The sequence below is a fragment of the Mustela lutreola genome, chromosome 16 (assembly GCF_030435805.1).
Source record: "Mustela lutreola isolate mMusLut2 chromosome 16, mMusLut2.pri, whole genome shotgun sequence".
Classification (NCBI taxonomy): Eukaryota; Metazoa; Chordata; class Mammalia; order Carnivora; family Mustelidae; genus Mustela; species Mustela lutreola.
The window spans coordinates 47,028,075-47,044,536 of record NC_081305.1 but is presented as its reverse complement, the minus strand read 5'-3'; the positions used below and the strand labels follow the sequence as shown (position 1 = coordinate 47,044,536).

The following is a 16,462-nucleotide window of genomic DNA, read 5'->3' as shown; positions in this document are numbered from 1 at the left end:
GCATTGTCTAGAGAGAGGTTTTCCCTGAGACTTGCCAAGGTCCATGGCAGGGTGATGGTAGGTGGGGGGAACCCTGAAGTAAGATCTCTGGAGTGCACTAGGCCCTGAAGTCCTTGCCTGTATCTCCATCCACTGTTGGAGAGGAAGAATTTCTTCTGTCGTTCCAGGACTTTCTGGCTTGACTAAGAATCAGATGGACATGAGACATGTTAACAGGAATAAATCAAATTAAATTGGTACGTATGTGGAATACATACAGCCATAAAATTCCAAAGACAGGCAAAATGAGGTATACATGTCATACTGAACTGAGAAAGGTATAGAGGTCCGGGAATTCAGTAGGGAAGAATGCAACTTAAAGGAAGACGAAAGAGTAAATACTTGGTAAACAAGTGGTCTTTGGACCATTCAGGAACAAGAGGACACAGGAATTTGATCAAAGAGGCCTTGCTAGGTTCCTCCCTTTCACAATGTAGTTATTTGTGGGGGTGATAAAGAGCTTCTGAATCTGTTAGGGTTTTTTTGTTGTTGTTTTTCAAGATTTTATTTATTTACTTGACAGAGATCACAAGTAGGCAGAGAGGCAGGCAGCGTGGGGGGCGGTGCGGAAAGCAGGCTAGCTGCTGAGCAGAGAGCCGGATGAGGGGCTCGATCCCAGGACCCCAGGATCATGACCTGAGACGAAGGCTTTAACCCACTGCACCCAGGCACCCCTGAATCTCTTAGTTTTTTATTGCTTTTAACACAAAATAACCTTTTTGCCGACGTGGCCCACCTGCCCTTGGCCCCTACATCTGTAGTAGACATCTGTGTACACATCCAAGTTCATTCTCACTCTGCTACTGGGCCTAGCATCATCTCACTCTCTGGCCAGACTAGGATTCATGATGACCCTCAGCAGGTTTGGGTGGGGGGAGGTGACCCTGCAAATGGGAGTGGTAGTCAGCACTGGGCACTACCATTTCAGAGGTCCTCTGAACTGGCTAAATGATCAGAGTCTCCAGGTTCCATTGCACACAGCCTGGTACATGTCTGGCGTCAGGGGCCGGAAGGCCTTGGCCTGGTTGTCCAACACGAACAAGGGGTCAGCAATGATGCCTACATTGAAGCCCTCGCGTGCCAAACGGGTTTTCACCAGTTTGAATGTGCTTGTGATCGCCAGGGTGTCCTGCAGGGGCAGTAAGCATAACCCGACTGTGAGCGCCCGGCCGAGACCTCCCCTCCACCTGCTTCTGCCACCCAGAGCTCACCTGGATACGGATGAAATGGGGTGCAGCATAGGCAGGGAGCCAAGTGTGGACATGCTGGTACATCCTCTCACCATCGAAGGTCTGGCCGGGGACCAGCCGCACAGCAGCCATGCCCACCTTGCCCTCACAACCTGGGGAACACACCAGTCATTCCGGGGTCACCCACCTTATAGCGCCCATGGCTGACCATCTCACGTGGCCCTTCTCTGCTCACTGGCTCTGCTCCAGCAGCTCCCCCTCACCCAGTGAACTCTGGATAACACCCCTCCGCCCACAAAGCTGTTGGCGGTTTAAAAGGAGACAAGCCCTCCGCACCTGGCACCGACACGCCGTACACGTTCACCTCCTGCAGGAAGTCCACGAGTGACAGAACGCTCTCCACCTCCCGCGTGGACACGTTCTCCCCTTTCCATCTGTGGGGTTGGACCAGTGCTAGAGACAGCAGCCCTGGCAAAGCCGAGGCGCCCTCTTGCCCACCAAGCCCCTCCTCCTGCGGCATCCGGGAGCTGGTTCTGCCCTGCTCCGCGCCCCTCGGGATCGGGGAGCCACGCCCCTCAAGGAGAGGGGGGGGTCGGGAGTCACGCCCCTCGGGGGGATCGGGAGCCACGCCCCTAGGGCCCGGAAGTCCCGCCCTCTCAGCCTGGCTCCTCCAAAGGACCCGGAAGTCCTGGCCACCCGCCCTCACAGTCCCGTCCGAGACCCTGACCGGAAAGTGTCCCCAAGGCGGTCGCGAAAATAAAGGAAGCCTTCTTCGTCCATGGCCAGCACGTCACCCGTGTTGAAGTAGACGTCGCCCCTGCGCCGCACATCCCGCACCAGCTTGCGTTCCGACAGCTCTCGCGCCCCGCGGTAGCCCACGAAAGGTTGGTGGCCCGAGACCTGGGTCAGCAGAAGCCCCGCTTCCCCTGGGGGTAGGAGTTGGAATTAGGGCCTTATCCCTGGCCAGGAACCGCACAGCCCACCAGCCCCCGGCCGGAGGTTCCCAGCTGTGGTAGACTCTTCATCCCCGAGAGCCTGCCAAAGAGGAGACAGAGGGAGACCTGGAGAGAAAGTTGGGGGGGGGACAGGAGATATTGGGGAGCTCACTAGAAATAGGATAACAAGGGAAGGACAAGGGACAGAGATAGACGGCGGTAGTAAGAAAGATATGGCCAAGACCACGCATGGCACCAGGAGAGAAGACCCTAGGAGAAGGTACTGGACCAGAGACTGATGCCTGGGAGGACATGACTTCCACAGATGAACCCTCAGAGACCCAGCAGAGCAAGGGATTGAGGCAGAGGAGTCAGGCAGAGCTGAGTAGCTGAGAGGCAGAGGGCCCCAAGCAGTGGTCACACAGGTGAGGGCAGCAGACACCACCACTGGGCACTGACCTCAAAGCTTGTTCCAGCCAAGGAGCAGATGGCCCCCACCCTTCCCACACCCAGGGAACGTACCTGGCCTCACAGGGACACAGAATCCCCGATTGTCCCTGACAGGCTCTTCGGCCTCGGTGTCGAACTGTACAAGCTCAAAGGGGGACAGCATCTGAGTCGGGGGGTGGGGAAGTGTCAGTAGAGTCCTGTGGGCTCAGCCTCCATCAGGGCCACTGTCCCACCCAACCCACTCACTCGAAGCAAGCAGCTCATCTTGCCCAGGGCCCCACAGCGCCCTGGATAGTTGACGAAGCCAATGTTGCCTTCCGTGGAGCCATAGCTTTCCAAGATCCGAATGGGGCCAAAGCGCTGCTGGAAGGACTTCCACACATCTGCCCGGAGTCCATTGCCCATTGCCAAGCGGACTGTATGTGTCCGGTCCTCTGGTCGCTGTGGGGACATCCCAAGAAGGGTGAAGAGGAGTGTGCCCTAGGACCCTTACCTATGAAGGCTATCTCTTGGTCCTTACCTGAGGACTTACCTGGGAGGTGATGGGGGCGGGGGCATCTATACCTAGTAGTCTATCAAAGGTTCTTACTTGAGAGTAGTTATGTGGAGTCTGTACTTGGAGGATTACCTGCAGAGGTTCCCTTGGGGGGGGGGAAGTTACCTAAAAGGCTTACCTAGGGGTGACTGGAAGGCTTATCCAGGGCTTACCTAGGGGAAATATCTGGGATCTTATATAGGGGTAGTACCTGGAACTTTTACCTGGAGAGAGGTTACCTGGAGGGTTTACTTAGGAGCCCTTACCTGGAGGTAAGTCAGGGAGTGACTTGCAGGGAGACACCTGGGGGCCTTACCTGGAGGTAGTTATCTGAAGCATTTTACCTGGGATCCATATTTTATTGCTGTGTAAGTTTACATCTAGTGAGTTTACCCCGAGCCATCCTTTGTTCTAGGCACTTTATATGTGTTTTATTCTCACAAATACCCCCTTTGAGTTACTATCCTCGATTTCCAAATGAGGACACTGAGGCTGAGAGAGGTGAAGTCACCTGCCCAAAGCAGCACTGCTGACCATCACAGGAACTATGATGGTGTGGGCTGCATTATCTGTGGCTGTTGCCTGAGGTGTTTTACCTAAGGGATCTTGCTTGAGTCCTGTACCTGAATCTCTCTGAAACCTGAGATGACATCTAGGATCACACCTGAGGTGTTCGCCATGGAGCCCTAATCTCAGCCCCTCACCTGTGGAGTGTTACACAGGTACCGCAGGACCTCGCCAACATACAGGATCACAGTCACACTGTGCTGGCAACAGTCATCCCAGAAGCGGGAAGCAGAGAACTTGGGGGCCAGGACACAGGTTGCTCCTGAGCAGGGAGAGGAAAGGGTTTTAGGTCATGCTTCCATGCCACTGTGATAAGCTGCTTTGGTTACCTAGCTGTGGCCCTCTGAAGCACAGGATTTGGAGCTCAACTGTGTGTCCCTGACCCAGCAAGGACTGCCTACATGAGAAGAGCGTAGGTGGACATGGGTTTGAATTCTGTCTTCAGGATGCATACTAAGCTCAATACTTGGTACAAAGTGAGCACTGCAAAATAAGGGCTATGAATGTTAATCATTGATTATGATAAATGTTTTATGAATGTCTAGCTGGGCAGACAGATAGGTGGGGGGATGGGTGGGCAGATGGATAGGTGGTGGCACAGATGGATGGGTGTTGGGTGAGGAGGTACGTTAGATGGATGCGTTAGTAGATGGTGGAAGGATGTTTCGGAGGATGGACACATGGATTAATAAATTTTACAGGCCACTACTTATCACTCCAGGAAGGTGATCCTTTCTTAGCTGCTCACCTCCTCTGCAGCTGGCTTTGTGGAAGGCACTCCCTACCTCAACCCTAATCCTCAACAAAACCCTGCGAGCTAAATGTTATCATCCTGGCACCCAAAGGGACAACTGCTCGTGTGCCTGGGAAGGTAGCAAGTGTGGCTGTATTTTTGGCAGGGAGGTAAAATATAGTGCCTTCTGTGTGAAAATGGATGCTGGTCTTGAAAGTGACAACTCTGCAACCTGTAATGAAATGCCTGATTCAGGAAAGGTCTTCAAGAGCTGGAAAAACCACAGGGGGAAGGTTGATGGGGAGTTTTCCAATTAAAGCCCTCCCCCGCAGTATAGATTTCTCTAATTGCTACATTGTGCACCTGAAGCTAATGTAACTGTGTCAGCTATACATACATACATATACAGATAACACCCGTAACAGCTCCCCAGTTCATCTCAGCCTCTCTAAGGTAGGGTAACAGTTACGAGCTGCCTTCAGTGTAATGATTTAGGAAGTACACGGGATTCCACCAAGGTTCTTGCCATCAATAACTGACTTCAATCTAACATCTCTAGAGGAAGTTTCCAGTCTGACCAGAAATGCAGGAGAAAGAGGAGCAAAGCCAAACAAACAGGTGCAGTGAGGGGACTTCAGCTGTAACACAGACGTGTCATTGGGGGAATCTGAACGTGACCTGTGCTGTGCATCAGATGATATTAGAGTTACTGTTAATTTTGTCAGGTGTGGTATCACTATGGTGACAGTTCTTAAGTCCTTATATGTTAGAGATACATACTGAAAACTTACAAACAAAAAGATACAGTGTCTAGGATTTGTTATAAAATAATTGAGAAATAGAGGAAAACATGAAGAAAGATTGGCAACATGTTAACAATTGTCAAGGGTGGGTGAAGATATGTGAGACATCAAACTCTTCTCTACTTTTACTGTGTATGTTTGAAAGCAAAGTACTGGTGGTAGCTGAAGCTGGGTGGTGGGCACATGAGGATTCACGTAGAAATATTTAGAAATTTGTAGGTGTTTCAAAACTTTTTTAAATAAAAACTCAGAAAGAAAACACTGGAGAGTTCCCAGTCAGAATTGCTTGTCAGGTGTCCAGGAAGAAAGCCCAGTGGAATGCTTGGTGCACACCTAACCGTCACTGACGATCTCAACACTCATACCAGCCTGTCTCCTTCTGACAACAGCAAAACCATTAGGGACTGTCTAAGTGACCAAGTCTCTGCTCAAGTAACCTTGGGGCCTGCTGCTGTGTGTCCCTTGTCAAGAGTAAAACTTCGGTGCTGGGTAACGTGTAGGGCCTTGTTACCCTGAAAGTACCACCCTGACATTGAGTCTGGAGGTCCCATGGATTGGAGGGGTCTTCAGAAAAAGGCTTACCGAGCTCCAGGCAGCCGAGGACCCCAAGGATAAACCCCATCACGTGGTACAGAGGCAAGACTGTGTAGACCACGTCATCAGCTGTGATCCCAGCCAGAGACAGCATCTTGCACATCTGCAGCAGTCGCGCATGTGTGACAATGGCCGGCTTTGGGAGCCCTTGGGAATGGAGTGGGCAGGGTGGGTGGTGAGAGGACAGCCAGTAGAAGTGGGTCACCGTGGTCAGGTCTGCAGTGAGGGGCTTGAGGCTCTTAGAGAGTGATCAAGTATGGGAATTTCTGGGTGGGCTCAGGGAAAAAAAAATTGGATTTGGGGCTCAGAGGGTAAATTCCAAAGCTTGGTTAGGGTTTCAGTGGCTGTTTACTGGTCAGAGGCAGGATTCTGGCACTGACCAGTCAAAACACATTGGGGATCAGAGTTCAGGCCAGGTGTCACAATCAAAGGGTAGGATGGGTTTCAGAGGTCAAGTTTGAGGCACATGTCCATCTTGGGGTTAGGGCAGTGTTAGGGTTCAGAGGTCAGGGCTAGGGTTGCTGGGCACCCTCACCAGTGGTCCCAGAGGTGTAGATAAACAGGGCAGGACTTTGTGGTGTGATCCAAGCACGTAGGTCAGTGGGCACCGGGTCGGTGGGTGCAACATCGAGAGCAGCCCCCAGGGCCCCCACTCCTGGTGTTGGGGAGGACTGGCTGAGGTAGAAGCATCGGATGTTCTCTGCCTGCAGCTTGGGAAGGACCTCTTCCAGGTGCTCCCGGAGTTCTGCAGGGATGGGTCAGAAGAGAAATTGGGGAAAAGCCCATAGATGAGGTCAGGAGGGGTGAGACCTGAGATCCAAGTATAGGGGAGAAGAGCCTACTGCAAGCAAAACGGGAAGCAGCTGGCAGAGAAAAACTTAGACATTCTTCTGTAAAGAGCCCCATAATTAGTATTTGTTGGCAAAAACACGGCACCCGGGGGTCTCAGGCGGTTATACTGAGCCAGCTCAGGTCATGGTCTCAGTGTCCTTGGATTGGAACATGACAGCACTGCATGGGGCTCTGCGCTCAGCAGGGAGTCAGCTCAAGGATTCTCTCTCTGTCTTCCTCTGCCCCTCCCCCATTCACTCTTTCTAAAATAAATAAATCTTTTTTAAAAAAGATTTATTTGGCAGAGCACAGGCAGGGGGAGGCAGGGGAGGGGCAGAGGGTGAAACAGGCTCTCCACTGAGCAGAGAGCCCAATGCGGGGCTCAGTCCCAGGACTCTGGGATCATGACCTGAGCCGAAGGCAGAGGCTTAACCAACTGAGCCACCATGGCACCCCTAAAATAAATAAACAAACAAACAAATAAATAAATCTTTTAAAAAATAACCTCTGGTAACCCCAAAATTACTTTTTAGCAATTAAGTTTTGACTCTAATTGCCTGTGAGGGTAGGTAGGAAGCAAGGAGCTCCTTGCCCAGCTCCCTCATCAGGACCCTCTGAACAGCAGTCCTCCATGTATGTCCCCTGCTACCTTACCCTCTGTCCTCTGCTAGCCTCTGGGGTCCTCACCTGGGTCCACCACCAGCAGCCGAGCCCCAGAGCTCAGCACGGAGTGCAACAGGGGTGCTCCCCGGCCATGCGGATTGATCCAAGCAACTGGGCAGCCCAGCTTGGCCAGCCCCAGCCACAAACCCAAGGCTGGAATGGTCTGGGACTCCAGCACCAGGAGGGCAGCCGACTCCCCGCCAAGCAAGTCTGTGAGGCCGCCCAGCTCGGCCTTCAGGGCCCACACTGCCTGGCATGCCCTCTCGTCCAGCTCCCTGAAGGTGACTGAGCGGCCCCCTGGCCCCTTCCACACCAAGGGTGTGTGGCCCGGCTGTGCTCGTGCTCGTCGCTCGAAGGTATCCACAAAGGTGTCAGGCGGGTGGCGTCTCATGCGCGATCTGACCACCAGGCCCAGGTGGAGGATCTTGAGGATATAGGCCATATCCGCAGGCAGCCAGCGCAGCCCTGGGGGTGGCTGTGGAGGCAGCAGAGCCAGCGTGAGCGCCGCAGCTGCCAGACTCAGCCAGTGGGGCACCCAGATGTAGAGCCAGGGCTGTGCCAGCATGGCCAGGCCAAGCAGCACACAGAAGATCCAGTCTCCCAGGAGCCAGCGCAGGGCCAGGGCTGCTGCAGCAGGCCATGAGGGCTGCCCCAAGGCTTGCGGCAGCAACAGTAAAAAGGTGAGTCGCAGCCAGATGCTCATTGCACCTGCTCCCTTCTCAGAGAAGTGTCCACAGAATCCTAGAAAATTTGCCAGGGGTTGCCTGGCCTAGATCTCTGACCCCTTAGTCCCACCCCCGACCCCAGGGGTGTTGACAGCAATGCTTCTGGCCTCAGGGCTCCACCCACCAGCCTCTTTTTTTTTTTTAAACCAGACTCTTTCACTGTGCCTGCCTCTAGCCAGGTATGTGACTGGCACTGAAATTCAGTGCCTAAATTCAAACCCCGTTCTTATATCCCCACCCCCAGGCATCCATGGGGACTATCCTTGGGGTTCAGGAGGCTAAACTCACCACCCCCCACAAACGTGGGCAGGGCAGTCTATGAATGGTTGGACCAGAAGCCCTTAGCCCTTCATCTCTTGGAGGCAATCACAGGGGGGGAGCTCAGAGAGGTGCTGTCATTGAACTGGGAGCCTGCACATCTTTAGTTCAAATCCCTCTCCACCTGCTCCACAAGTCTTAAGACAGGATGCCCAGGGTCAGGCGCCCCCATGTTCTGGAGCTACTTTCTGGGCGGACAGCCGATGTGATACAGGGTCTCATGACACTGGTTTGATACTAGGGATCAGTATCTTTGGTCACCAGGTTAGCAGCCCAAGGGTCCTGGCTGCCCCTCCCCAGAACCTACCGGTCAGGGTAGGCATCCTGGGGCTCAGATGCCCACCTGGCTGCCTGGCCTCAAAGACTCCCTGGATGCGTGTTCCCCTGCCCCCCGCAAGGAAGGTGCTCAACCATTGTGCCCAAGAGAATGGGGGAGGGGAGCCTAAAGTCCAAAGGGCTTTAAAGTTCTGGTGGGAAAGGCCTCAAAATCTGCGTCTTTTCCACATATGGCTTCCCCCTTCGAAGCGCACCTCAGGGCTGGCTCTATAAGAGCCAAGTGCCAGTCATATAAACATCCCATTCCCACCCGGAGAACAGAAGCATGAGTGGCCAAGCGTGCGGTCCTGTCTCCGCCCAAGGAGCCTGGGAGATTAGGGTCAGCTGCCCAGGGACAGGGGCACTGAGCCCCGACGCCCACAACCAGTCTGTGATGGTGAGAAATGCACGGGTCTGGGAGTTCACAGCTTCCGAGTTTGGAACCCATAGCCCACAGTACTTTATTAGAGAGCGGGGGTCCTGAGGCCCTGTCCCAGTCCACAATGGGTCCACCTGAGCCCCCTAGACGCTATACTGAGGGAGGGGTAGTTCAGGATCATGCCCAGCTTTACACTGGGACAGAGGAGCAACTCCAGAATCCACCCCAATCAAGCCACAAACCTTGGGCCTGGCCCAAGGGTCTGGGCAGCCAGTTCGAGTTTAGGCCAGAGGTGATTCAGTTCTCAGGGATGGCCGGTCCCTGACCAACCCCAGCCCGCCACCATCAGAAGGGTCTAAGGAGGAGGGAGGACCTCTCCTCCCCAGGCAGGCTGGACCCCCGTCAGGTCTGGGGAGAAGGGTGGAAGGAGAGGGAAGGCCTGTGCTCTGGGGAAAGTGCGGTTTGACGGTTTGACGGTGGGAGCGTGGTCCAGGCATCTAGGCAGGTATGAACCGGTCCCGCAGCGGCTGTGGCCTAGTTCCAACGGAGGTCCCCATCCCGGCCAAGGGCGGCCTGGAACCGGATCAGGGCGCCGGGTGCGCGGCCAGGTGGCGCTCGAGCAGTGCGCGGTGGGAGAAGACCTTGCCGCAGGCGGGGCAGGGCGCGCGCTCCGGCCGGTGCGTGCGCATGTGCACGTTGAGCGAGCTCTTCTGCGTGAAGCGCTTGGCGCAGACCGCGCACTGGAAGGCACGCACGCCTGTGTGCGTGACCATGTGCTTCAGCAGGTAGTCGCGCAGCGAGAAAGATCGCCAGCACACGGCGCACTGGTGGGGCTTCTCCCCTATGGGCGACAGGGTATGTCAGCTGGGAAGGGGCTCTCCCCTTTCCTCCCAGAATCCCCCTCTCCCGTTAGGGACACTCCCTCCCGGGACCACCCCTCACCCCCCTCATCCCCCGGACCTTCCAGCTCAACAGGGACCCTCCCCCAACATGACCCAGTATGTCTCCCCACTCAGCGGGGACACCTCTTTCCCAGACCCTTACCATCATACCGGGATACCACTGTCAGGGGCCCCCAACTCTAACAGGTACCCTCCAAACAGGGACTCCTGCTGGTCTGAGATAACGCTGCCCCTCGTGACTGATCACTAGTCCCCCACCTCTAGGGACTTCCCCTCCCCCCACTCCTGCTATGCCCATGGAGCATTCTGTACTCTGCTTGCTGGCCACCATTCTGAGGACAGTCTTGCCAGGCCCAGTAGGCTTACACTGGGAGAGACGCAGGCATACCTGCCCCCCACCCCTACTGGAAGCCCCTGTTGCCCAGAACCTTTGTCTGCTGGCAGCTATAATGTTCCTGGGGTGGCGCAGACGGTGTTAGCTCTTAAATCATCAGGTATTAATAAAAAACCCATCTCAGTGGCAGAGGGACTGTAGGGCAGTGCCTGGGCAAGGGGTTCCCCCAGACCAACCAGGCCTGGCACCTGGCTAAGGTGACACAAAGCTCCAAATCTTGGCTGGCACTACCTTGGGGCCCCTGGCAGCTCTCCACAGGCTAAATACCTAGATCTGTATCCTCTCCCCTTCATCTCAAGACAGCCAGGTGGGGATGATGGTGTAAACCACATCTCAGTCACTACTTACCTCAGAACACTGATGCCCTCCCATCCATTCACAGTGAAATCCCAAATTCCCGGCCCTGCAGAACTCCCCACTCCACTCCCACAGAACTCCCAGCCAAATCTTTGCTTTTCCTAACATCCAGTTCAGCCCCGCAGGCAGTCTTTGACTCTCCATACCCCTGTCCTCCACCTGAGCCCCTAGGGAATCCCCCCTTGGGGGGGGACACACCCAGGACTTGCCAGCCACCACCTCAGCCTCTAGTGCCACAGTCTCCACTTGCTCACCCTAGCATACTCCCTGTCTCTCCCCCAGCCACTGCAGAGCACCTCCCAGATGAGCTGAGGTTTTAGGGGACCGCCCCATGGTCTTCAAGGAGCTTCCCTTTCCTCCCTCTGCAGCTGTAGGGTCCCTACAATGCAGCCCCATCTGCCACCCCCAGCCTTGATCAGGGCACCTCTCTGCCTACTCTGCATGCTTTCCCTAGGCCAGCGAACTCATCCTCTCTCCATCCAGTCTGTCAATGAACCCAGGGACAGCCAGAAGACCCAGGAGGCTCCCTGCAGCACTGCTTCCCAGCCTGGTTATTTATCCCTGCCAAGGCTCTGTTCCTCCAGATCAGCCCAGATCACGGTGAGTAAAGGCTTCACTGCCAGCTTTCCAAAAGCTCTGGGCAAGTTCTTGCTCCTTTACCCAGCCTTAGGATTCCTCCTGCACCAATAAGTCGAGGTAGGGGACTTGCAGGAGCTCCTCCTTCTCCAGTGGAGGGGCTTCCCCTCCCCCCTACATGTCACACTTGGGACTCAATTTCCAGGCTCCCCTGGGGTCACGAAAGAGCATCAAAACAGCATGAGTGGGGGCGCCTGGGTGGCTCAGTGGGTTGGGCCGCTGCCTTCGGCTCAGGTCATGATCTCGGGGTCCTGGGATCGGGTCCCGCATCGGGCTGTCTGCTGAGCAGAGAGCCTGCTTCCCTCTCTCTCTCTCTGCCTGCCTCTCCATCTACTTGTGATTTCTCTCTGTCAAATAAATAAATAAAAATCTTTAAAAAAAAAAAAAAAAAAAAAACAGCATGAGTGCCTCCACCCGCTTGCCCAGTGCCCAATCCTCTCTCAGGCTTGAATCTCTAATGACCAAGGGGCTCAGAGATCCATCCTGGCTCACCGGAGTGGATGAACATGTGCTTGGTGTAGTTTTTCCGTGAGCTGAACGTCTTGCGGCAGTGACTGCATTCATAGGCAGGTGACTCGGCAGCACCTGGGGCTCGGGCAGGGGTGGCCGAGGGGGCCGCAGCAGGAGCAGCAGGCGGTGGGGCCGGTGCCTCCCCCAGAGGCGCACTTGGGGCCGCATCTGGCTGGAGCGCTGGGTAGAAGGCGGAGGAGAGTGCAGGAGCCGGCCCGGAGGGTGCGGGAGAAGGCTGCGCAGGCGGCCCAGGAGCGCCCAGATGAAAAGGGAAAATCGAGACTGGGGGGCCCGGGGTCTTCACGCTGGGGACGCGGGATCCGGACAGGACGCAGTCAGGCGGAGCCGGGGTATCGGGGGGGCAGGCTTCCGCGGCAGTGCCATCCTCATCTTGCCAAGCGGACACGTAACTCTCCGGGAACACGTCCTCGGCCGCCGAGGCCCCCCTAAGGAAGTCCCTCCCGGCGCCGCCGTAGTCCGAGAGGCCGGTGGGTGCGGGCGGCTCCTCGCAGGCGCTGTCAGGGGCAGAGGTGAGGAAGCCGGCGGCGCAGTCAGGGAAGGAAGGGGGCGCCTGGCCCTCTCCCGGGCCGCCGCCTTCACCGTCCTCACCGTCGGTTTCATCGTCGGTCTCCTCGTCGCAGTCGCCGCCGCCGCCGTCGTCTGGGGCCGCTGGCAGGGCGGGGTCCTCTGACCCCTCGGCCTTGGTGGGCGCGGTGGGCGCGGGCAGCTGCAGGCGCGCTGGCTGGCGCTGCTTGCGGCTATGCGCCGCGCCTGGGTGGCCCGGAGGGCGCGCCGCAAGCAAGTGGCGCAGACGGTGGCGTAGCTGCGCAGGTGCAAGAGGTGGGGGCACGGGTGTGGGGAGGGGCGCGGGTGCGCCTGGGACCGGGGCGCGGGCGCGGGCAATGATCTGCGTGCATTCGTCTATGACCGTCTGGATGCGCAGCACTGACGCCGCCGTGAGCACCTGCAGGGCTTCGCCCTGTGCCACCACGAGCGAGCCGCTATAGAGGAACTCGACGAGCTGGCGCACAGTCTGCGCCGGCACCACCGGTGGCACGCGGATCTCGGAGTGGCCGAGAAGCAGCTTGTCCTGGAAGAAGGGCGAGCCAGCAGCCAACACACAGCGGTGTGCACGCAGCGAAGCCTCGCGGATCCTCACTGTTACGTCACAGAAGTGACCGCCCAGCCGCTGCCCGTTGAGTGTCTCAAGTAGCGAGCGGGAGAAGTTCTGCAGGTGTATGTGGTGCACTGCCTCTGCCGCCGCCATCTGCACCGCATGAGGGGATGGGGGAGGGAGGTCAGTGGGGGACGCCCCCCCAACTGTCCCTGTCCCTCAAGCTCTTATTGCAGGACAAGGCCCACAGGCACACCACAACCCCAGGCTTTGTGAACCTCAGCCCTCCCAAAAAGGCATGACAGTTCTGTCCCACAGACACCACACCGGCCTCACCTAACCCCACCCCGCAGTCTCTAGGGCCTCCGCAGCTCTACCTTGGAAGCACCCAGCACATCCCCTGCAGGAAGGCTGGGAATACCCCAGACCTGCCTCCCTCCCAGTCTTGCTTGCTTCTCAGAGAAGGGTCGAAGAGCTCAAATTCCCCTATATTGGTCCACCCACCCTTCCCCTAACTCCAAATCCATAAACCTTCCCAAAGTCCCCCTCCAATGGCACAGCTCTGTGGAGGAGACCGCAGGGGACCCTACACAGAACTGGCTGCCACACCTTACCCACTCCCCTTCCTGGCCGGCTGTGATTCCTCCCCAAGCAGCTTTTTGATCTTCCTTTGCCACATCCCCCCTCCTTGGAGCATCCAAGGCCCTGTGGAGACCCAAGTCTGTTGGCTTGGAATTGGGTTATATTAACTAGGGTATACAGAGGTCTTCTCACGGGTGGGGTGGCATGACCTGGGTCCTGGGCTAAGCAATTGAGGGTATGCAGAGTCACAGAGGATTGAGAGTAAGTTGGGCATCAGCCTGACAAGTGCCGTATAAGAGAAGAATACATGGTCTCTGCCAACCCCCACAGCAGGTAGGGAGGAACCTCTTGCGGCCTAGTTCTTGGACTCTTGATATGGCTTGCAGGGCACAGGTGTGGGGGTGGCATAAAGCAGGGGCTTGTGTGGACTGTGCAGGGTGTGTGGTTGGGAGGGCAAAGGTGGTGCAGCAGCGGCCTCCAGATCAGGATGATTCTTGTCAAAACTGTGGCCTCCTAATTCTACCTGATTTGCCCACCGTCAGACACTGGAAGGGGGAAGGGACACTATTCCCCAGGAAACCCCAGAAATCTGAGAAGCTCTGCTACTTCACGGGTCAAGCAGGTCCCATGCTGAGTAGGGCTCAGTCTTCCGTGTATCAAACAAAGATGGGATACCTGGCTCATCTTGCACCCGGCCCCGCGCACCCCATCAGAGAACGGCTGGGACACAGGACGCACCCTGACACTCACCCCCTCTCCATCAGTCCGGCGCAGGCCGGGTCCCACAGCCCTGGAGTGCAGCCTCTCTTAACCTTCCGGGTCTAACGGGGTCTCGGACTCACCCCCCTCCGGTTCCTCACCCCCAGGTCCCCTTTCCTCTTTGCGGGTCAGCCCCCCGCCCCTTGCAAGCTCCACATCTCACTCCATCACGGACCACTTCGCACACCTGCACTACCCAGGCCGATGGAGTCTTCCCCTTGGGTTCCCCGCCTCCCAACCTATTCCCCGCGCCACAGGCAGAGGGAGCCTGAGCAGACCCGACAGCTAGGGACCCTCCCGGACTCCGCGCCCTCCACGGCCACGACAAAATTCCTGGCGCTTCTTCAAACGCGCCCGGTGTGTGCGCGTGCGTTACCTGTGCCCCAGCCCCTTCCCCGTCTCTATTCACGCACCGTCCAGAGACCTTCAGATCCGCGCGCGGGCGGCGGGGGCCTGCGCACCGACCCGCGCCCGCGCCGCCGGCCGCCTCCGGCCCTCCGCCGCCCGGCTCCCGGCCTCGGCTCAGCCCCGGCGCAGCAGGGCCTTCTCCGTGCCGCAGAACAAAGGCCCGTCCTCCCGGGTGTGGCGCCGCGTGGGGGCTGCCGCGCCGCAGCCCTCGCCGTGCGCCGCGCTCGGAGCACCTTCCCCCATGCTCGGCTCGGCTGCCCGCGCCCCAGCCCGAACGCGGGGGGTCCCCTCGCACACGCCCCGGCGACGCCAGTGGCGGACCCCGGCCAGCCCGGATTTCCCGCCTCCGCACGATCGCCGGGGCCAGGTCCCCATCAGCAGCGCCCCCTCACGGCCGCGGCTTGCGCGCCACGCCCAGCGCCGTCGCCCCTCCCCCGGCCCGCCCGCCGGCCCTGCGGCGGCGGATGCCCGCCACCCCGCACCTTCGGCTCCTCCGCGGCGCTCGGCCGGGACGTGGCTTTCTCCCGCTCAGCACCGACAAGGCCGCACTTTCGGGGTGCGACGCCGACGGAACTCAAGTCTGCGGCCGCCGTGGGGCCGGGGAGCGCTCGGTCAGAGCACGTTTCCGGTGTTTCTATGGCGATCGGCCGCCGCGGCCAGGCCGCTCTTCCGGCTCTAGCCGGAGGGGGAACTAAAGTCGCCTAGGCTCGGGCGGCGGGGCAGTGAGGGAGGTCGGAGCCGGAGCACGCTTCCGGCGTGGCCCGAGGCGCGGGGATGAGGCGGGGCCTGCGCTGTCAATCTCTGGGCCGCGCTCCCGCGAGCTCCCAGCGGGGCTGGCACTGGGGCGCGGCCGCGGAGGTCGGGAAGGCGGCCCGGAGCCCCAGGTAGGTCTCAGCCGGCTTCGACTGCACTGCGACCCCAGGGGACGGCCTTCTGCCCGTAGCAAGAGTGGAACCAGCCGTAGGTACCCCGGACTCCAGCCCTGCGGGGAGAGCAGCGGAGCGAGGGGCAGACACCACCCCCAGGCTCCGGCTCCCATCGTCCGCCCCCGAGCCTGGGTCACTGGTGGACGGTGGAGGCGGCCGGTCTCTGTGCCCCTGCCCCGTCCCACACACACTGGGCGCATCCGCCCCAGGGCGAGCGGTGAACGACGGTTCCCTTCGCCACGCAGCACTTGGGACACGCGTCGGAGTAAGGGGAGGGCAGGGGAGAGATGGGTGGTGCGTCTGCCAGGACGGGGGGCTCTAGCAGTCTCTTTTGGAGACAGTCTGCGGGCGGAGGAAACAGCCATGGTTTTCGAGGACCTTGAGATGGGGCTGGCTATCCAGGACACAGTGAGCCAGGCGGGGGGCTAGAGTGGTGGGCTGGCCTCGCTTTATACTTTGCTCGTGGGGGCTAGAGGCAGTCGGGAGGACAGAAGGGTCGGAAGATTCCCGGAGACCTCGGTGGACCCCGTGCCTCCTGCAGCGCGTGTCGAATCCAGCTTGGGGCTAGGGTTGTGGACTCAGCCTCCGGGATGAGGGCAAGATCCGAGTACCAGCCTCCCGCCTTGATCACCTGTGCTGTAGACGCGCTGAAGGTCAGGAGGGGAACCACTGTCCCCACTGGCAGCCAATCCTGTGGCCCATGCCCCGAGGAACCTTGTTAAACCCCAAGTCTAATGACCTCAGTGTCCTTCTTCAGAATCTGGGCCCCTCAGAATGGCCTGCCCTGCCCCCTGGGT

The 16,462-nt window shown here is 58.2% G+C and overlaps 2 protein-coding genes across 4 annotated transcripts; both read right to left on the bottom strand.

The window, feature by feature from the left end:
* Positions 1-472: 472 nt before the first annotated feature.
* SLC27A5 (solute carrier family 27 member 5) lies at positions 473-8,111 on the bottom strand. Its single transcript, XM_059152297.1, has 10 exons — positions 7,365-8,111; positions 6,382-6,591; positions 5,835-5,993; positions 3,854-3,978; positions 2,861-3,055; positions 2,687-2,777; positions 1,957-2,155; positions 1,566-1,663; positions 1,251-1,381; positions 473-1,168 (listed from the first exon to the last, which is right to left on the bottom strand). The coding sequence occupies exons 1-10, from the start codon at positions 8,041-8,043 to the stop codon at positions 992-994; spliced, it is 2,064 nt and encodes a 687-aa protein (XP_059008280.1). The 5' UTR covers positions 8,044-8,111; the 3' UTR covers positions 473-991.
* A 1,016-nt stretch (positions 8,112-9,127) lies between these two features.
* ZBTB45 (zinc finger and BTB domain containing 45) lies at positions 9,128-15,349 on the bottom strand. Of its 3 annotated transcripts, none has more exons than XM_059152386.1 (3): positions 15,222-15,349; positions 11,859-13,143; positions 9,128-9,918 (listed from the first exon to the last, which is right to left on the bottom strand). In XM_059152386.1, the coding sequence occupies exons 2-3, from the start codon at positions 13,141-13,143 to the stop codon at positions 9,662-9,664; spliced, it is 1,542 nt and encodes a 513-aa protein (XP_059008369.1). In that variant the 5' UTR covers positions 15,222-15,349; the 3' UTR covers positions 9,128-9,661. The 3 variants fall into 3 exon arrangements, with proteins under 3 accessions (XP_059008369.1, XP_059008368.1, XP_059008370.1); XM_059152385.1 differs by lacking the exon at positions 15,222-15,349 and adding an exon at positions 14,745-14,847; XM_059152387.1 differs by lacking the exon at positions 15,222-15,349 and adding an exon at positions 13,605-14,724.
* Positions 15,350-16,462: the final 1,113 nt, after the last annotated feature.